The sequence below is a fragment of the Erpetoichthys calabaricus genome, chromosome 13, assembly GCF_900747795.2.
Source record: "Erpetoichthys calabaricus chromosome 13, fErpCal1.3, whole genome shotgun sequence".
Taxonomy (NCBI): Eukaryota; Metazoa; Chordata; class Cladistia; order Polypteriformes; family Polypteridae; genus Erpetoichthys; species Erpetoichthys calabaricus.
In genome coordinates this window covers 66,480,732-66,501,267 of record NC_041406.2, presented here as the reverse complement: position 1 = coordinate 66,501,267, position 20,536 = coordinate 66,480,732, and the positions used below count along the sequence as shown (strand labels likewise).

Below are 20,536 nucleotides of genomic sequence, written 5' to 3'. Positions count from 1 at the left end.
AGGTGGTATCATGAATGTTTCTACTTTGTACAGTATTTCCTGGTTTATTGTGGTTTCATGAGTAGATGTTTAGTCACACTTTAATTAGCTGGATAGCTTGATAAATAATTACTTCCATATATCGTGGAAAACTTCTACAGTGGGGGTGGAATTCGAGGCAAGTGGGGTGGATGTGTAGCTAGTAGACTGGGGTCCCATGACATAGCTGCAGGTCTCCATTTTATTACAGGAGAGAACACCAGTGCCGATAACTGATAATTTTATAAAGATAATTCAGAGTTGATTCATTCAACGTTGAATTAAAAATGCTGTTTTGGCATCAAAGTCTAAAGTTATAAGTGACATCACAAAATAAAGTTGAATAAATGTATTAACATCAAGAAACACTAACATCTATTACTACTGTCCTCTTTTGTTCTCTTTCTACCATAATCTGAACAGCAACTCAGCATGTGCTCAAAAAAATCGCATTTCATTTTGGCTTCTTTCCATCACACTTAGTAATGATATGGAGGTGTACAATAGCACTGGCTTTTTCAAAAATGTATGATTTATATATGTATAATATAAAATCACAAAATAATACAAACTCTGAAAATCTTTTCTTTGTCCTTTTTGCCTGTTAAATAAAAGTTAAAGTGAATTACCAAATTAGATTTTAGTTTTAGTTTTTATTGCATTTTTAGTAAGTGTCCCAACTTTTTTGGAAATGGGGTTTGAAGATACAGTAGTGGTGAGTGAAACATACGTTTCCTTTTGCATATGGTTTTGGGAAATTAATATTAAACTTTGTTTCACATGCAATTTTGCAACAGTGGAACTCACTAAATGTTGGGGCTGGGGAGGTTAAAAGAAAGCAACATGGATTTAAGGGTTTGGTACATTTCTCAGAAAAGAATCTAGATTAAAAATAAGTGGAAAAACTGTCTTTTGGAAATTGAAAATGGCTAAACATATAACCCACAATGAGATAAAATGATACACTCAGACAACAAGACAATAAAATTGATATCCAGATTAGTCAAGAAGAAAATGCTGTACTTAGTCTTAGGCAAGATTTTGATTTGGCCAGTACAAAACTTATTGTGGTGGTGTCGTATCAGCCTCATACTCTCCTGCTGCTTGACAGGAATTGCAGTCCCTATGTAGTTGGGTTGTCTGCTTTGCATTACAACTCCTCTCCTCGATACGCTATATAGCTTATAAGTTTTAGGTTGGACCAACATCAATACACATGCAGAATTTTGTAAGGATTGGTTCAGCTGTTTTTTCATGATTGGCAAACAAATAAGCAAATAACAATATTTTATCTGTGGACTTCTGGGAATAGAACATAATTCTCCATCTATATTTTGTATTATGTTGTGTGTTTACGTGCCATTTCTTTTTTTACTATATGTGTGGTGAATGTAATATGTGCTGTGCTCTTACAGGTAGGTAAGTATTTTAATAAAAAATTAAACTGCAATCACATTATCCATCTGCTAAACGCACACACACGTAAATACACACATAAGATCTTCAAAACATGTAGCAGAGGACAAACCGTTTGAACATTAGAGAACAATATTACTTACCTTGACTTTTATTGCTATTCTCTTGAAACAAGTAGTTGCTAAGGCTCAGGACAAGAATTTAACACATTATCAGAGCAAGAATCTCTGGTCCAAAATGGAAAACAGAAACACACAGATTTCTTGGCTCTTTAGTTGATTCCCGGTGACTTCAATGTGAGGAAAAAGTGCAAAAGGTGGGTGGCTTGATGAATTTAACAAAGTAGTCAGCCAGCCGGCAGTAAGGCATTTTAGCTGTTCTTTTCGTTATTTTTTAAAGTACGATTTTCAAAATTAGTCCAATAAACAAACAGTCATGTTAGATCTTCAACACCTTTGTGTCTTGATGGAATCTTTCCCTATGCTTATTTCTGACATCGCTTAGATTTGGTGGAAAAAAGTCAAGATGAGAATGTAAAAAAATGCGTCTTCAGTGACATTCTGGTTCCCACAAGCTGATATACTTTTCAGCATATTCTCCACAAGCTCAGCATAGTTCTCTGCTCTTTGACTGTCACTGGACAACCTGCACGAATGAGGGTGCTGATTCAGTGGGCTTCAGTTTCCTTTTGAACTCATCGTCAAGCATCAGTTCACGGATTTCAGGGCCAACAAAAACACCTTCCTTAATTTTGGCTTCACTTTTCTTGAGACCAAACCTATTTCTTAAATGCTGAAATGCATTGCCTTTACTGTCCAGTCACCCTAGTTGTACAAGACCTGGAACATCATAACTAAAAAATGGGACGTGCTGGACGAAAATGGTTTTCAGATTTGGAGCCAGCAAGTGAAATTTGTTAAAGTACAGGTGAAAGAATCCCAGTAGCAAAATGCTTGTTGACCAGTGTATTTGTCTCCATAATCAATTAAAGCATAAATCACCTACCGGTTATTGATTGTTTACTTGTCACTACTTAAATATTAAACACAATTTCTCTGCTATTTAACCTGATTATTATGCAAAACCTTTTTTGTTAATCCTCCCATAATAACCTAATTCCTAACACCTGAACCTAGGTAAACGTCTTTCTCACAGCTCCCTTTATATTCCAGAGCAATTTTCTCCGGTAGGCACTTACCTTTGTAACAGAAGCTGTTGAATTATTTGCTGGTATGACTCAAAATAATTCAAACATATTTTTGACAATATGCATGAAAGATATATAATTAAATAGAATATTTTTGATACTCTTTTAATCAAATTATTCAAAGGTGAGTCCAGTATGAAATACAACTAAACTAGATACCCATTCTTGTCCCTGCTTCAGAAAATTCAAGCAAATTAATAGTTATATAGTGACTGAAGCCTTGAAGTAGAGCCTTAAAGTGCTCTCTTTATAGATGTGAGTGCCTGCCTTAGGCGACTTCTTCCTAACAAGCACAAATAAACAAAACAATGCTGAAACATTCAAAGGAATCATAAAAATAAACACAGCTGAGAAAGCCACAAAAATGATGCAAGCTAAAAATATAAAAAAGCAACCTGCGAAATGGGAAAAAGAACACACTAAGCCAATGTTAGATTCACGTACATTTAGAACATCACTCAGATAACATCGATGTCAGTGTGTGATTGTAACAGTTGACAGATTCTTTTGTCTCAAAATCTGTTTTTATGGTGAAAATGGCCAACATGAATTAACATGGTTAACATGCAGTGACATTAGCATGTACGTTTGTGTCCACAGCAGGCACAAATTCCATTTTATTAACCTTCTAGAGAATAGAGTAACTGTAGCTAGACAAAAAATTAGAAAAACTCAAAACAGTTGATCAAAAATACACATGAGTGCAAACCAGCACACCTTGCACTCTGGTTCTTCTGGGATTGATTGCATTTGTTGGGGAAAGTGCCCTGCATTCAGATGAAGAGGGAAGGCTGCTCATACATCTGGGAAGGAAATTTAACTGACACATTCCTGTCAAGAACATCACCAACCCATTTACTTGTCTTGATCATGCTGACATTATTATACTTTTTATACTATATTATCATTCTTTATTATTATTATACTTGTTGAAGTAGAACCTTTTATGCTGAAGAATGCCATCTGTTGTCCATATTGTTCAAAAAGTTTAGGCAGTGCTGTATAAATGTATCATTTATACCATTCTCTGAAATAAAACTTTAAAAGTATTCAAATTAAAAGCCATTTTGGCAAGCTCCTGGGAGATGTTGCACATCTGCTATGATACTTGGGTAAATATTAAATACATTTAGTAGTTCCGCTGAGAGTCATTACAGTATTTGATACAATTTGTCACTCTCCGTTAGCCATTATTAAGGACGATACATGTCAGTACACTGAACTATACGGTTACTGTTTTTCTCTCAAGTTTTTAAACTTACAGATTCACATATCAGTCACTGAGGCACTTTGTTTCACTTGTAGTATGTTTAGCAGTATCTTTATTTTCATAGAATTAAGTCCTTTAATATTGAATGCCTCAGCTGACTTTCACTTGGTGGTTAAATTTTATTAGATGCATGTCATGCTAATACAACTAAATAACAGAACAATGTACAGTAGAATGTATTTTTATGTGACATCTATTTGCATAATTAATTTCCATACCGGTGTAATAAATCTTAGACTTATAAATCTTATAAATCTTAAGACACACCTTAAAATTCTATTGTATTTTTTTTACTTATCTACTCTAATTTTTGCATCATTATTTATCTTTACTGTATCAATATTGTATTTATGCAAAAGCAAACAGATTTCACTGACAAAATCAGACCTTTCTTCTGGATTGCACAGAAATGAGTGTCTTTCCATGTTTCTGGCTGGCGTACGCTGCATGCTGGGTTTCACTTAGGCTCACTGATATTTCTTTTACAGATCAGAAGTTCTTTCTGATGTTGTTAAATATGATCAGTAGCTGTCTTATGTCTTTCAAAAAATAATATGAATGGTCAGTAAATATATTGTGTTTGTATCAATATTTTCCATTGCTTCAGTTTTTTTGTCTGCTGCCTCCTGACTCACCTGTATGAGAAAATCCCCACAAATGATTTCACGCATCTTGATATCTAATTATTCAAGACGTCAAATTTTTGGGGTTTCACCCCATTTTGACCCTCTAGGTCCAAAAATCTCTCGTTTTTAGGCCTCTTTTACCTTAAGGAAATTACCCCCTAAATAAACCAATAGATGTCTTCAGCAAAAATTATCAGAAGGACTTGAAGGTGTGTATTGCACATAAACCGACCACAGTGGTTCCACAACTAATGGGATACGAGGGGTCAAAGTTACTTCTTTTAAAAAAAAACTGAGATCAATAATACAGACACTTGGAGTGTCATTTTATTCTAATTTGAGGTTGCTGATCATGAATATGATAATATTTTTAATAGTTGATTCTTTACCGGAGGTCCTAGCCCTCTAAAAGCCACTCCCAGAAAGTTAAAAAAGACAATTTTTAAATATAATCCTGTGGATATCGGTTTAGACTATTTCAAGGTCAGTGATTATGAATATGAAATTATCTTTGATCTAGCCCTCTATGGAGCACTACAAGAAGGTGAAACATGATACTTTTATATTACATCTGAGAATATTTACACTTCAAATATTTAAATTGAAGCACCAATTTTTATACTTCACATAACTGACACAACTATTGTTGCTTGTTATGTACTCCTACTTCATGAAATAAATCATTGCATTTCTTATAAACACCCAGAATTAGAACAGCTTACACCAATTCAGACTTTTTTAAAATATATTTTCATTACACTCTAAATAAAGTTTTCTTTTTTTGTGGACATTTTTCTGGGGCTTTATGGTTTTTTTTTTGCATAGGCCTTAATTGTATATTTAACTTAAAAATAAAGAAGATGAAAGGTAAATCATATTGACATTGTTGGGTGATATTGAAATACTTTCAGAATTAAGTGTAAATGAATTTAAATATTAAAAAAAAACATTTTCAGTAAGTAAATAAAGTACATTTAATAATTCAACTTTTTATAGACATGAGAGCTGATAAATAGTGATAAAACAATAAACCAATGGCACAAAGTAACATTTTTAAATGCTCCTGATCTACTGTAAAGTACAGTTACAATGTTCTTACAAGGTGCATTCACACTTCCAAACCCAGTGTACTATATAATTATTACAACTACAATATGCAAATAAAACACAAAGCATAATGCTGAAATGTCAAAAGAAAAACTTTGTGCAGCATGTACAAAGAAATGTACATGCATTAACATTTTTTTTATTCTAATGAAGTGTCTCTCACAGATTTTCTATCCTAGATTCCACTGATCTGCAGTAGGTTAGCCATGCTGTGCAGTGAATCCAGACAGCAGCAGAAAACTGTGACTAAACAACATGACAGAAGTCTGTGGAGGCATCCACCAGCTTCCAAGGGTCACCAAGTGCCACTACAGTATGCCACAAACAGAAAGAAAGAAAATGAGAGATTCTTATTAACTGTCAAAACTGCTACAATTATTAAAAAGTAAAGTGAAAAGATAATATGAACAGTGCTAGCAGTAACTCTAATAAGAGTGTGCCACGCTCATTAAGGAGTCCTCACACTTGAGTCAAACGTTGAGTCCAAAGGGGTCTCTCAAATATTCATAGCAGGTGTTTCCAAAGGTGCGGTCTACAAATACAGACTTCACCTCCTGCACTAGTTTAAAGCAGACCTGCATTTTTAAATCACAGTGTGCATTCTAAAGTGTAGGCCTTAATATGTTCTGTAAGGAAGGAGACGTTGTCTTTATATCCCAAATGTAGGATTTTAAAATTAACTCTACAGTTGCATTGATCAGCAGAATTCACTATGCGGATGGCTTAGGTGAAGTTTTCCTAGTGCCACATAATGCTTTGAAGGCCAGCATTCCATCACAGAGCTTTAGCAGGAAAAGCTGAATAGGACAGCTCCCCGAGTATAAAGTGCTAATCCTAGTAGTGGGTAAGAAATGAGTAGAAACTGGCAGATGCATTTAAACACAATACATGCATGCAGAAGAAAACTGGAAATGTGGGTATGTTTTGTCTTCACGGCAATGTCTTTTTGTTTTGACTTGTATGTGACCAGTGTGTAATACTGAGCCGACACCTTTATTAATATTACCCAGAGTGCTGTGCAGTTGATGCAAACAGGAAGGAGTGAAAAATCATGCAAGTGAATTTTTCAGTAAATTCTTTAGAATTAGATCTATAGTATTTGGTTTCTTGTGTAAAGTGTAAGGTTTTCTGCTCTGTAACAAATTAAAATTTTCTGAGGTGTTAAGTAAGTGTTGCGCTTATTTGGTAGCAGCCGCAGTGAGCGAGACTAAGCATTCTGGAAAAACAACAAACTGTACTTTTCTGTTTGAGAGAGGTGAATACTTACTATCAAAATTGTAGGGGCAGGCCTTAATGAATTTATACATCCTATCTGAAAAACATTTTACTGTTTTGTTATTAAATTCTTTTTTTTTATTATTGATTTTATTAAAATCAAATAGCATTCCATACAAATAACTCAAGTTTTACATTCCATTTCATTAAATTCTATTCATTTTTATCTCAGTGATGCACAGGCATGCAGTGGTTAACACTACTGCCTCACAGCTCAGGTAACTTTTTTGGCCACAATAATTAGTCCAGCATAGTTTGCCAATGTTTCCCTAAGCACCAGTGACAAGTAAAAGACCACTGCACCATTACAGTTCACTCAAAACTAGGCCAGTCTGTAGTAGCCACAAGGTGCTCAGATTCCCGCTGTCAAGAACGGTGATTTATTTATTTGGGGATACCAGGAATGCACCCTGCCTTGACTTGACTTGCACACACAGAGACAGACACATGTATGTTTCTTTTTCCCCAGTGACTTAAATGAATTTGAGTTTGGCAAAGCTTCAGAACATTTCCACTATTTTTCCAAACTCAAGGTAAAGCAAAATCAGCATAGCTGGTACAACACTACTCTACAGCTAACTGGAAGAAAGAAGAGAAATTTAAGACCAGTAATAAAAGTTTGCATACTTTTCAGTTCTAAATAAGATTCTTGCTGCCATGTTTTGAATTAAGTGTAGAGCAGAAAATAAATGATTTGAACAGGCTGGCTACAATAGGCAAGTCTGCTTGAGTAGAATGAATAAAATAACATTTAAATGTCCTTCATTCATTTTAAAACATGTTTAAGCAAATAGCAGGTTTTAGAAAGCCTAGTGTAACAATGTAAAATTAAATTAAAAAAATAAATTGTATAATTGAAGTTTTTTTTGGTTTAAATAGCAGATATAATTGGGTATCGTCCACATAAGAAAGAACATTATCACATTTCTGAATCACTGTGCTTATAATTACAACATGATCCGTACAGAATCATTAGAAAAGAAAACTGGTCTCAACACGGAACCCTGCAGGACACCAGTTCAGACTGCAGTCAGGAATGAAGCAGTGCTGTTTGCAGACATTTACATGCATTGAAAATGATGTGATAAGTAGGAAGTAAACCAGTTAGGAGCAGTGCCAATGCTAGGATTAATGTTTTCAAAGCTAGACTAAAGTCTAAAAGTATAATAATTGAATTTCTAACATCACTGTTTAGAATTCCATTTACATAAAGTATCAAAGGCATGGTCAGGGTCATTAAATGGTGTCTTTTGTTTGTGTTTGTGTGTAATATCCAATATTGGTTCTGCATCTACTGCATGTGAGTTTTTTCAGTAAATTATTTAGAATTAGATCTGAAGTATTTGGTTTCATTTTGGAAATCAAGTGTAAAGTTTCCTGTTCTATAACAAATTAAAATTTTCTGAGGTGGTAAGTGTAGTGGGTGGCATAATGTGATACAGTGCAACTAGATCTTAAGAATGACGGCTCAATTTGTACTTTTATTGTTTTGTTTTTTTATTTTTTACTAGATCTTTATTAAAGAAATCCATATCAGTGTTTCTGTTTATATTAAGTGGAATTGTGTTTTGGGTAGTTCTTATTCTACATCTATATATATATATATATATATATATATATATATATATATATATATATATATATATACTGTATATATATATATATATATACTGTATATGTGTATGTGTGTGTGTGTATATATATATATATATATATATATATATATATATATATATATATATATATATATATATATATATATATAATATATTTCGTACACAGTAGATCAGCATGTCTTAGCATTTCATTTTTTCAGTGCAGATATTTTTATTAAAAGAAAAAAAGAAGCAGTAAAAGACCCTGATTGCATTTATTTAGAACAGGACTCAGTTAAGAGTAGTAAGCCTTAACAATGGGCATAAGCAAAAGTCAACACCACTAATTGCTTTTACTTAAGAATTCTGCTGCAATAAGGACATGCAGCCAACATAACCCCCCAGGAGTGGAGTCTGGCACTACTGATCTAAAGCCTGTTTCACATATAGTATGTGGTGATGATTATTAAATATCTGTATTACTAGTCATCGCTATACACTTGATGCTTCAAAGTTTTGGTTGTGTTTCTAAATAATTATGGGCAAGCAAAGGGGCGAGGACCCAAATGTAATTGTCCAACTTTGTTTTGAAACACCGGAAAGCTTAGGTGAGTTAAAATGATACCCCATTTTCTCTCCCATCTGCAACCAAATACCCAACTCTGCCTCATGAGCTGGCAGCACAGATTGTGTGCACAAACATTGAGGGGCTTATTTTGTATTGTATTAATAAGACAAGATAAAATTTGTAGTGGGTTTTTTGCCACCTGATCTTTGCCATTTTTATAACTTGGTGAGAACTAGAGGGTTATAGTTTTGTCCTGATATGCGAAAATAAAAAAAAAACACTTTTAAGATGGTTGTATGTATGTATGTGTGTATATATATATATATATATATATATATATATATATATATATATATATATATATATATATATATATATATATATATATCAGCCAATACCCCCAAGCCGCCAGATGAAGTCATCCCTGCAACATGGAGGGGCCCCGAATTCCAGCAGGGCATCATGGACCTTGGAGTTTTCCTTCGCAGCCCTGCTGGATACCGTGGGGGCCGCCAGAGGATGCTGCAGGGAGGCTCAAGGACTTGTATTTTCCCTATAACCCGGAAGTACGTCTTAGTCACAGCGACAGAGGAAATGACGTACTTCCGGGCTGAAGAAAAGGAGTTTTACCCGTCCCGGAAGTGTTATAAAGTCACATGGGCTGAGGGACAGAAACACTTCCGGGTCAAGCAGTATAAAAAGACTGTGGGAGATCCTAGCAGTTGAGCCGAGTTGGGAGGAAGGGTGACTGAGCTGCTGGGAGGTGTGGTGGATTATTGGGAATTGTTTATTGATTTATTATTAAGTATAGTGGAGGTGGAGGTGCTTGTGCACATTTATTATTATAATAAAGTCAACATTTGGACTTCTGGTGTCTGGCGTCTGATCTGAGGGTTCAAGGGGAAGACAATGCCCCCTATCTGTCACAATATATGCAGTGCATCCGGAAAGTATTCACAGCGCATCACTTTTTCCACATTTTGTTATGTTACAGCCTTATTCCAAAATGGATTCAATTTATTTTTTTCCTCAGAATTCTACACACAACACCCCATAATGACAATGTGAAAAAAGTTTACTTGAGATTTTTGCAAATTTATTAAAAATAAAAAAATTGAGAAAGCACATAAACGTAAGTATTCACAGCCTTTGCCATGAAGCTCAAAATTGAGCTCAGGTGCATCCTGTTTCCCCTGATCATCCTTGAGATGTTTCTGCAGCTTAATTGGAGTCCACCTGTGATAAATTCAGTTGATTGGACATGATTTGGAAAGGTACACACCTGTCTATATAAGGTCCCACAGTTGACAGTTCATGTCAGAGCACAAACCAAGCATGAAGTCAAAGGAATTGTCTGTAGACCTCCGAGACAGGATTGTCTCGAGACACAAATCTGGAGAAGGTTACAGAAAAATTTCTGCTGCTTTGAAGGTCCCAATGAGCACAGTGGCCTCCATCATCCGTAAGTGGAAGAAGTTTGAAACCACCAGGACTCTTCCTAGAGCTGGCTGGCCATCTAAACTGAGCGATCGGGGGAGAAGGGCCTTAGTCAAGGAGGTGACCAAGAACCTGATGGTCACTCTGTCAGAGCTCCAGAGGTCCTCTGTGGAGAGAGGAGAACCTTCCAGAAGGACAACCATCTCTGCAGCAATCCACCAATCAGGCCTGTATGGTAGAGTGGCCAGACGGAAGTCACACCTTAGTAAAAGGCACATGGCAGCCCGCCTGGAGTTTGCTAAAAGGCACCTGAAGGACTCTCAGACCATGAGAAAGAAAATTCTCTGGTCTGATGAGACAAAGATTGAACTCTTTGGTGTGAATGCCAGGCGTCACGTTTGGAGGAAATCAGGCACCGCTCATCACCAGGCCAATACCATCCCTACAGTGAAGCATGGTGGTGGCAGCATCATGCTGTGGAGATGTTTTTCAGTGGCAGGGACTGGGAGACTAGTCAGGATAAAGGGAAAGATGACTGCAGCAATGTACAGAGACATCCTGGATGAAAACCTGGTCCAGAGTGCTCTTGACCTCAGACTGGGGCGACGGTTCATCTTTAGCAGGACAACGACCCTAAGCACACAGCCAAGATATCAAAGGATTGGCTTCAGGACAACTCTGTGAATGTCCTTGAGTGGCCCAGCCAGAGTCCAGACTTGAATCCGATTGAACATCTCTGGTGAGATCTTAAAATGGCTGTGCACCGACGCTTCCCATCCAACCTGATGGAGCTTGAGAGGTGCTGAAAAGAGGAATGGGTGAAACTGGACAAGGATAGGTGTGCCAAGCTTGTGTCATCATATTCAAAAAGACTTGAGGCTGTAATTGCTGCCAAAGGTGCATCGACAAAGTATTGAGCAAAGGCTGTGAATAGTTATGTACATGTGATTTCTCAGTTTTTTTATTTTTAATAAATTTGCAAAAACCTCAAGTAAACATTTTTCACGTCGTCATTATGGGGTGTTGTGTGTAGAATTCTAAGGAAAACGTGAATTTAATCCATTTTGGAATAAGGCTGTAACATAACAAAATGCGGAAAAAGTGATGCGCTGTGAATACTTTCCGGATGCACTGTATACAGTATATATATATATATACAGTGGTGTGAAAAACTATTTGCCCCCTTCCTGATTTCTTATTCTTTTGCATGTTTGTCACACAAAATGTTTCTGATCATCAAACACATTTAACCATTAGTCAAATATAACACAAGTAAACACAAAATGCAGTTTGTAAATGGAGGTTTTTATTATTTAGGGAGAAAAAAAAATCCAAACCTACATGGCCCTGTGTGAAAAAGTAATTGCCCCCTGAACCTAATAACTGGTTGGGCCACCCTTAGCAGCAATAACTGCAATCAAGCGTTTGCGATAACTTGCAATGAGTCTTTTACAGCGCTCTGGAGGAATTTTGGCCCAATCATCTTTGCAAAATTGTTGTAATTCAGCTTTATTTGAGGGTTTTCTAGCATGAACCGCCTTTTTAAGGTCATGCCATAGCATCTCAATTGGATTCAGGTCAGGACTTTGACTAGGCCACTCCAAAGTCTTCATTTTGTTTTTCTTCAGCCATTCAGAGGTGGATTTGCTGGTGTGTTTTGGGTCATTGTCCTGTTGCAGCACCCAAGATCGCTTCAGCTTGAGTTGACGAACTGATGGCCGGACATTCTCTTTCAGGATTTTTTGGTAGACAGTAGAATTCATGGTTCCATCTATCACAGCAAGCCTTCCAGGTCCTAAAGCAGCAAAACAACCCCAGACCATCACACTACCACCACCATATTTTACTGTTGGTATGATGTTCTTTTTCTGAAATGCTGTGTTCCTTTTACGCCAGATGTAACGGGACATTTGCCTTCCAAAAAGTTCAACTTTTGACTCATCAGTCCACAAGGTATTTTCCCAAAAGTCTTGGCAATCATTGAGATGTTTCTTAGCAAAATTGAGACGAGCCCTAATGTTCTTTTTGCTTAACAGTGGTTTGCGTCTTGGAAATCTGCCATGCAGGCCGTTTTTTCCCAGTCTCTTTCTTATGGTGGAGTCGTGAACACTGACCTTAATTGAGGCAGGTGAGGCCTGCAGTTCTTTAGACGTTGTCCTGGGGTCTTTTGTGACCTCTCGGATGAGTCGTCTCTGCGCTCTTGGGGTAATTTTGGTCGGCCGGCCACTCCTGGGAAGGTTCACCACTGTTCCATGTTTTTGCCATTTGTGGATAATGGCTCTCACTGTGGTTTGCTGGAGTCCCAAAGCTTTAGAAATGGCTTTATAACCTTTACCAGACTGATAGATCTCAATTACTTCTGTTCTCATTTGTTCCTGAATTTCTTTGGATCTTGGCATGATGTCTAGCTTTTGAGGTGCTTTTGGTCTACTTCTCTGTGTCAGGCAGCTCCTATTTAAGTGATTTCTTGATTGAAACAGGTGTGGCAGTAATCAGGCCTGGGGGTGGCTATGGAAATTGAACTCAGGTGTGATACACCACAGTTAGGTTATTTTTTAACAAGGGGGCAATTACTTTTTCACACAGGGCCATGTAGGTTTGGATTTTTTTTCTTCCTAAATAATAAACACCATCATTTAAAAACTGCATTTTGTGTTTACTTGTGTTATATTTGACTAATGGTTAAATGTGTTTGATGATCAGAAACATTTTGTGTGACAAACATGCAAAAGAATAAGATATCAGGAAGGGGGCAAATAGTTTTTCACACCACTGTATATATATATATATAAAATATTTGTAATATAGTATTTATAATAAGAGTGTTTATTTATTTATTTATGTATGTATTCTATCTATTTATATATTTAAAGAGCTTCTGTAAAAAGCCAAATTTCTTTCTGGGGAACAAGTAAACTTCTATCTATCTATCCATCCATCCATCCATCCAATTTTCCAGTACTGCTGCACTGGCCTGACAGCAAGGCACTCTATTACATGATCCACTTGCCTAAAGCATTGGACATCATAATTTCAAATTAAAATCTACGTTCACCACTGATATTTTTGACATGAACTACTCAAATATTTTAAGTAATATTTACTTATACAAGTCTCCTTAACTTTATACATTTGTATTTTTAATTTATTCTCATCGTCCTTAGGAAAAGAAGGTTTCTTTGTTCATTATTGATTGTTTGTATTCTCTGAATACTTCACAGTAAATAATAAATAAGTAAAAAAAATATATATATTGCTCCAATATTGGAGAGAAGAACAATGAAGACATAGGAATAACTTATCTACCCACTTACTGAGCAAAGTGATCTTAATCGTTTTGCTGCTTTTTATTCCAAGAAATCAATTAATGCAGAAAGAACAGCAGCAGTTGACTATGCTAGGTTCAAAAAATTGTCTTCCAAAAGTGAAAAGCAGTTCATGTTACTATTTACACATTTGACTGAATAATTTAATTGAAAGTTCAAGTTTAAAATGTCAATATTTACACTAGAATCTTGAAATAGCATGTATCTATTCTTGAATGTACAATTGCATGTAATTAAAGCTGAGTTGTAAAACCTGGTTTCTTGGAATTATGTTAATTTTGGATTTTATGATTATTAGTATTCTTATCAGTATTAAGCAGATTAGAAGAGTGGGATGAAGAGGCCTACTTTATGTTGTGTTTTCTTCAATTCCATACAGACTGGGACAGGGAAAAATTACTTGAAGCCTGGATGTCCAATGCTGAAGACTGCTGCCAGCGTTCAGGCGTTCAGATGCCTACTCCTCCTCCAAGTGGGTATAATGCCTGGGACACCCTCCCTTCTCCTAGGACACCTCGTACCACCCGTTCCTCTGTCACATCACCTGATGAAATCAGCTTGTCCCCTGGTGATGAAGACATGCCTCTGGTAAGACCTAACACTTCTTGCCAAATATGTCTTAATGATGCATTTATCTGGAATAACTACAGGAGGGTACTTTACTTACTCAAAGTTGTTATTTTTGATTTCATACTTCCAGACCTATACACATACAGGATGTGTGTATATATATATATATATATATATATATATATATATATATATATATATATATATATACTGTATATATACACACACATATACAATTTTGGGTACAATTTATTTTAAAGTATGATCATTTATTTTCATAATACACTTGTTTAAATAACAGGAAATAAGTAGCTATTCCAGTGTGTTTACAATTGTTTTGAAGAAATAAAGAAAAAGTTTCATGTTTCTGCAGTGTGGCATTTGCATGTGCAGCATTTCAGTGTTTGAAGACCCAGTGGACATGCCGTGTGGACATGAATTTTGCAGGGCATGCTGGGAAGGGTGAGTACGTTGTATGGGTGGTTGAATATTTCCTGTTTGATCTCTGGCTAATTGTAGAGTGCTATTTTATGTGGGTTGAATGCTGTGCTGCATCTGCAGGTGCTTTATAGGAAAGCAAGTAATTAAAGGAACAAATTATGCAAATATGCAAATTGCAAGTCACAATGAATTCTTGGGAAGTTCTAGCATATAGTGTTTTAATCTGTTTGGTTAACTGTGTTTAGTGTTGTACATTTTATGTTCTTGGAATAAAAAAAATAATTTGGTTACATAAAATAACCAAAATTGTACAGGGAAACAGTGATGCTTTAAAAACAAACAATACCTATCAATACAACTAATGACGACTGTTTCTGTTGTATATATGCACACACTGGGAACATCAATTGTCTACCCACCTTTATTAAAATTTCAGCCTTTGGTGAGGAAATGACTGAAATCAAGACAAATTGTTTCAGACCTTTTAAAAAGATTTTGTGATCCTGTAACTTACAATACTTAAGTGACAAAATAAATTGATTGCCCATATGTATACTGTAGTTGTCAGTTTTGCTCCGTGTATTTGTCACTCTCTGGCTATAACACATCATTGACTAAAATACTGTAATACATATGGAAAAAAGAATGAAAAATATTAGATTTCTAAATTTCAAGTATAAGCACTGCGTGTATTCTGAGAATATAAAAATTGCTCACTGGGCAGCACAAGAGGTTATGCTGAAGAGAGTATGACAGTGTGATTGATCGAAATAAAACACCCTGTAAATGTGACCGCTGAATAGCCATTGTATACTTTTGATTCATTTCCATTTCATTACTGCCAGTTCCGTCATCAGTGGACTCGTAACACTGGATGTAGGATCAGTAAAAACAAAAAGAGATAAGTCACACAGAATGTTTAGAAAAGTATAAATTACAGCTAAAAAATGTTCCGTAATAATTTGCTATACAGTAAAGAACACATATAAAATAAATTTTTATTTTGCAGTTAAGGAGACATTTTTACATAAATGATTTTGTCTTCATCTGTGCAAAAAGTGTCAAAGAAACCATACACTATTTTTAACTGTTCTGCTTCAACTCCCAGGCTTGGCTGAGACGAAATCTTTCATATCGGCTTTAATTTGTCAATTTGATTGTATTCTAATATGCACTATCATTATCAGTGTTAATGGCAGATTTAACAACTACACTTTAAGGAGTAATAATGCATTACACTGTATGGCTTATTGAAGCAGAGCAATAGGCTGGATCTTTAGGAAAAGGGGGCCTCTGAAATTCTGTGTGGTGGGCATTGACATTTTGGTTGAAATGGAGCCATTTCAACTACCCAAGTGAAATTCACTTGCCTGCTACACCGGCAGTGAATCAAACCTACTGTTGGAAAAGTGCCCATTCCCAGAATGCCACTGGGAAAAGTTCAGAAATTAACCACTTACATATAATAAAATATAAGACAACTAATACTTGACATTCTGTGTTTAGGTCATTCTTGTTTTTATATTTATCTCAGGGCAGAATGTAATTAATTATTCCTGTGGAAGTGAGAGTGTATGAAAATTATAATGCTAAATATTATTTTTATTCCTTCCCCATTGTTAGCTTGTTGACCTGAAATCAATAATACTGGTATTTGCTCAGTAGCCTCTTTCAATAGCCACTAGCTATCTGTTAAATTACCTTTGCCATTGATTTTATGTTAATTTTACTTTAAATTGATCTTTTTACTTACATTTTACTATATGAGACATTCAAATCCAAGCACTACCCATTTTGCACTCATTCTTATTTACTGTTGCTTCCTGACTAGATATTCAAGTTTATAGTCTGTTCATAAACAAGACCTACTGTAACGCCAGACACAACTTCCATATTTGCTTCCTGTGTGCCTGTATGCATGCATCCCAAACCACATCCCATCATCCACAAATTCTTCACAATTTATTTCCCTAATTAGTTTCATGCTTGTGAATTCTGATAGTACAGTGAACCCTCGTTTATCACAGTTAATCCATTCCAGACTCTACCGCGATAAATGAATTTTCGCGAAGTAGGATTCTTTATTTATAAATCGAATATTTTCGCAGTTAGAGTATAGAAAACCTGTTTACGACCTTCTAAATACGTTTTTTAACATTATAAGAGCCCTCTAGACATGAAATAACACCCTTTAGTCACAATTACACTCATATTACCCAATATATTAGAGAAAATAAGACATATTAGACGTTACAAATATCATTATTATTATTGTACTGTACATTTAATTACACACACACACAGTTCTTACACACAACCACTAACCTATGAAGGCACAAGCTCAGTAGGAGAGTCTTCAGGTGGTGCAGTATCTTCAGCAGGTGCGTCGTTGTCTTCTTCCGCTGAAGGAGTACTAGGAGTAGGCAGTGGGTGTCTGGGTGCGTGGCTGAAGAACATCTTGATAGGCAGTTGCTGGCGCTGCCTTTTCATATGCGTGAGGAGGCTTTTGTAGGGTATTGCCATCTTTGATCATATCCAAGAGTTTCACCTTCTCCTGGATGGTAAGCATCTTCTTCCGGCGCTTAGTTTCATTGTCAGAAGGCTTAGAAAAAGCAGCACGTTTAGGAGCCATCGTGGGGCTTAGATAAAAGTTCTCAGAAAGCGCATGCGTAGTGACGTAAGCGTGTATGAGAAAAAATCGCGATAGAGTGAAGCCGTGAAAGTCGAAGCGTGATATAGCGAGGGATCACTGTATTAGCATTCATTTTGCAGCCTGGATGACTGTTAATCACCAATTACTTATAAAGTTTCCTCTGGGTACTCTGAATTTAACCAGTAACCACAATCTGGCTGATAGTTTTATTGTGTGCCAGTGTGTACTAAAATCACCTGCTGTATCGTCCAGAGTAGGCCCCTGCCTTTTGGACATTACTGCACCTAGGAATTCTCAGCTTGGCCAACAGGTTGGGGTTGTGGAGGGGTACAGACATGTATGACCGTAAAACAGTAAGCTGCCTCTTTGACATCTTGAGATGTGCACTTTGTCAGTTGATACCCAAATGTTTTTTACATCCAGACGTATGTAATACAGAAAGAGTTACAATACAGTGATCAAACATACAATAATATACAAACAAAGAATGAAAAATTCTGTCCAACTAAAAATACAGTAAATCACAGAAAGAGTTAAAATTCATTATTCCTAAACTATTTTTATCCAGTGTAGAGAGCTAATTAATAAAGAAACACCCATTATATTGTAATCAACAAGAGTTAAACAGAAATGTTGTCAGGAATCTAAAAGTGTTCTTTTGCAATAAAATTAGGTAATTTTTGGCAGATTCTAAAGAAGCTCTGTACAGTTCCATGCAAAGTTTTTTTTTTCCTAGTTTAGGTAATAAGATATTTTTTTCACACTGAGTTATGAAGGATGCATTAAGATTCTACAGTAATATACTGAAGAATGTTAGCACATTTTATCAGATGTTACTCCAAACACTGATGTAAATTAATTTGGGGTGATTATATACATCTTTATGTGATAAATAAGCAAAACGTTTCACAGTAATTCGTGACATTTGTAAAACATATGACCTAATGAGGCCGGTACTACATGGCAGCGTTCACAATTAGGGTCCAATCCCTGATATATTTTAGATTGTGTTATTTAGCTGAGGTGTGTCCGATGTACAGTTTTAAGATGAATCATAGCATGTATTGCTTAGATTGATGAAGAATGTGCATTATGAATATTAGAATTTCACTCTTTGCCTGAGATACTGTTTACTAGTGAGTAACATAACATTAATTGATAAAAGTCTGGAAGCAATACCGATATTCTTGTCATTACTATCTAAAATGTTTTCAGTGTGGACATTTTTTGAGAATTAGAAAATTTTGGCAGATTCATTTTTAAATTATTTCTTAACTTGTAAATAGTAACTTTCATATATTAGAGGAATTGCATATTTACAACAGACTTGATCAAAAGATACTTACAGGTTATTAATATAGATATCTCTGAAGGCTAAACTAATAAACAAAATCCTGTGTATTTAAGGGAGAGCTGGAATGAAAGGTTCTTAATGGGGCACCCAGTAACGGCGTCCCTGCCTTAAAATGTTACTACATTGGTTCCATGTTATCAGCAGATGAAGCACAGTCTTATTGCCACTAAATTTACTGATAGCTGGAGCTTTGAACAAGGCACATAAGGAGGAGATTGTGCTAGATTTGTTCCTAAACCAACCAAGCAGGTTTATTTTCAGGACCTTCTGCTTCTTATCATTGTTTCAAATTATGATAATTTGTAACAGAGTGTAGTAGTACCATGCTACCTTGTGCTTTTGATCTTTCTGATGTCATCCTTGCAGTATGCTGCCTCTTTACTCTCCATATAAACAATGTTCCATTGGAACCATGCTTTTTAAAAAGGATTTGTTAATAAATGCTCAAAAAAGAAAAGAGTTTGGGAATGATATTCATTTTAACAATAACGATTCTTCCTGCTGAAGAGAGCTGAAGAGTTGACCACATATTCATCAAGTAACAGAAATGGAGTTTTCTCATGACTGTGATTTCCAAATATGTGAATCCCCTAGGGACTATTAAATTTATCTAAACTAATCTAAAAGTGCAGCATGATATATTGGTGAGCTAACTGGATAAAACATTTAATTTAAATCATTTTTAAAACCAGAGATGATAAGTGTGGGTCAGTCCATCCATCCATCCTCTTCCGCTTATCCAAGGTCGGGTCGCGGGGGCAGCAGCTTGAGTAGAGATACCCAGACTTCCCTCTCCCCGGCCACTTCTTCTAGCTCTTCCGGGAGAATCCCGAGGCGTTCCCAGGCCAGCCAGGAGACATAGTCTCTCCAGCGTGTCCTGGGTCTTCCCCGGGGCCGCCTCCTGGCTGGACGTGCCCGGAACACCTCACCAGGGAGGTGTCCAGGAGGCATCCTGATCAGATGCCCGAGCCACCTCATCTGACTCCTCTCGATGCGGAGGAGCAGCGGCTCTACTCTGAGCCCCTCCCAGATGACTGAGCTTCAGTGTTAAATAAAAATTATGTCACCAAGGAATATTTTTGTTGCATTTCTTCCCTTATCATTCCCATTGTTTCTGACTGTTTGATAGCAATTGCAAAGTCTATTAATGATAGTGGGCAGCTTTGTTGTGTTCCATACTTGTAATGAGAAATAATCTGAATTTATATTGTTTACCATTACTGAGGCTTCTAGACTTGAAGAAAATAATTAAATCCAAGTAAAAATATTTAGAACAAACCCAAATACATGCCATTTTACCCTATGAAATGCTTTTTTTCACACCCTTACAGGGTGGATTGTATGTCACACATTTGGGGAACATTGGACAATGGCTGTCTGCTTTTAACAAACCCAGCTTGAGCTTGTGATTTTATTATAGGGAGCACTTTCTCGGTTCATTTTGCTAGGGCTTTTACCAAATAATTTGACATCATGAGATTGGTATAATATGGGGTGGGCAAAGTCGGCCCAGGAAGGCCGCAGTGACTGCAGGTTTTTGTTCCAACCCAATTGCTTAATAAGAACTACTATTGCTCAAGTAACATTTCTGCTTCACTTTAGTTGTCTCGCTTGTTAAGGTTTTGAACCCTTATTGCTTATTTTAGTCTTAAACAACTGTATTCTCGGTTTTT

General features: G+C 36.1%; 1 protein-coding gene across 7 annotated transcripts in view; it reads left to right on the top strand.

The window, feature by feature from the left end:
• Positions 1-20,536, top strand: part of ankib1a (ankyrin repeat and IBR domain containing 1a) — a 393,960-nt gene that overhangs the window by 263,375 nt on the left and 110,049 nt on the right. For all 7 annotated transcript variants that reach the window (XM_051936157.1, XM_051936159.1, XM_051936161.1 and 4 more), the window contains 2 exons: positions 14,225-14,433; positions 14,789-14,877. In XM_051936157.1, coding sequence (XP_051792117.1) covers positions 14,225-14,433; positions 14,789-14,877 — 298 coding nt within the window. The remainder of the gene's footprint in view (positions 1-14,224; positions 14,434-14,788; positions 14,878-20,536) is intronic.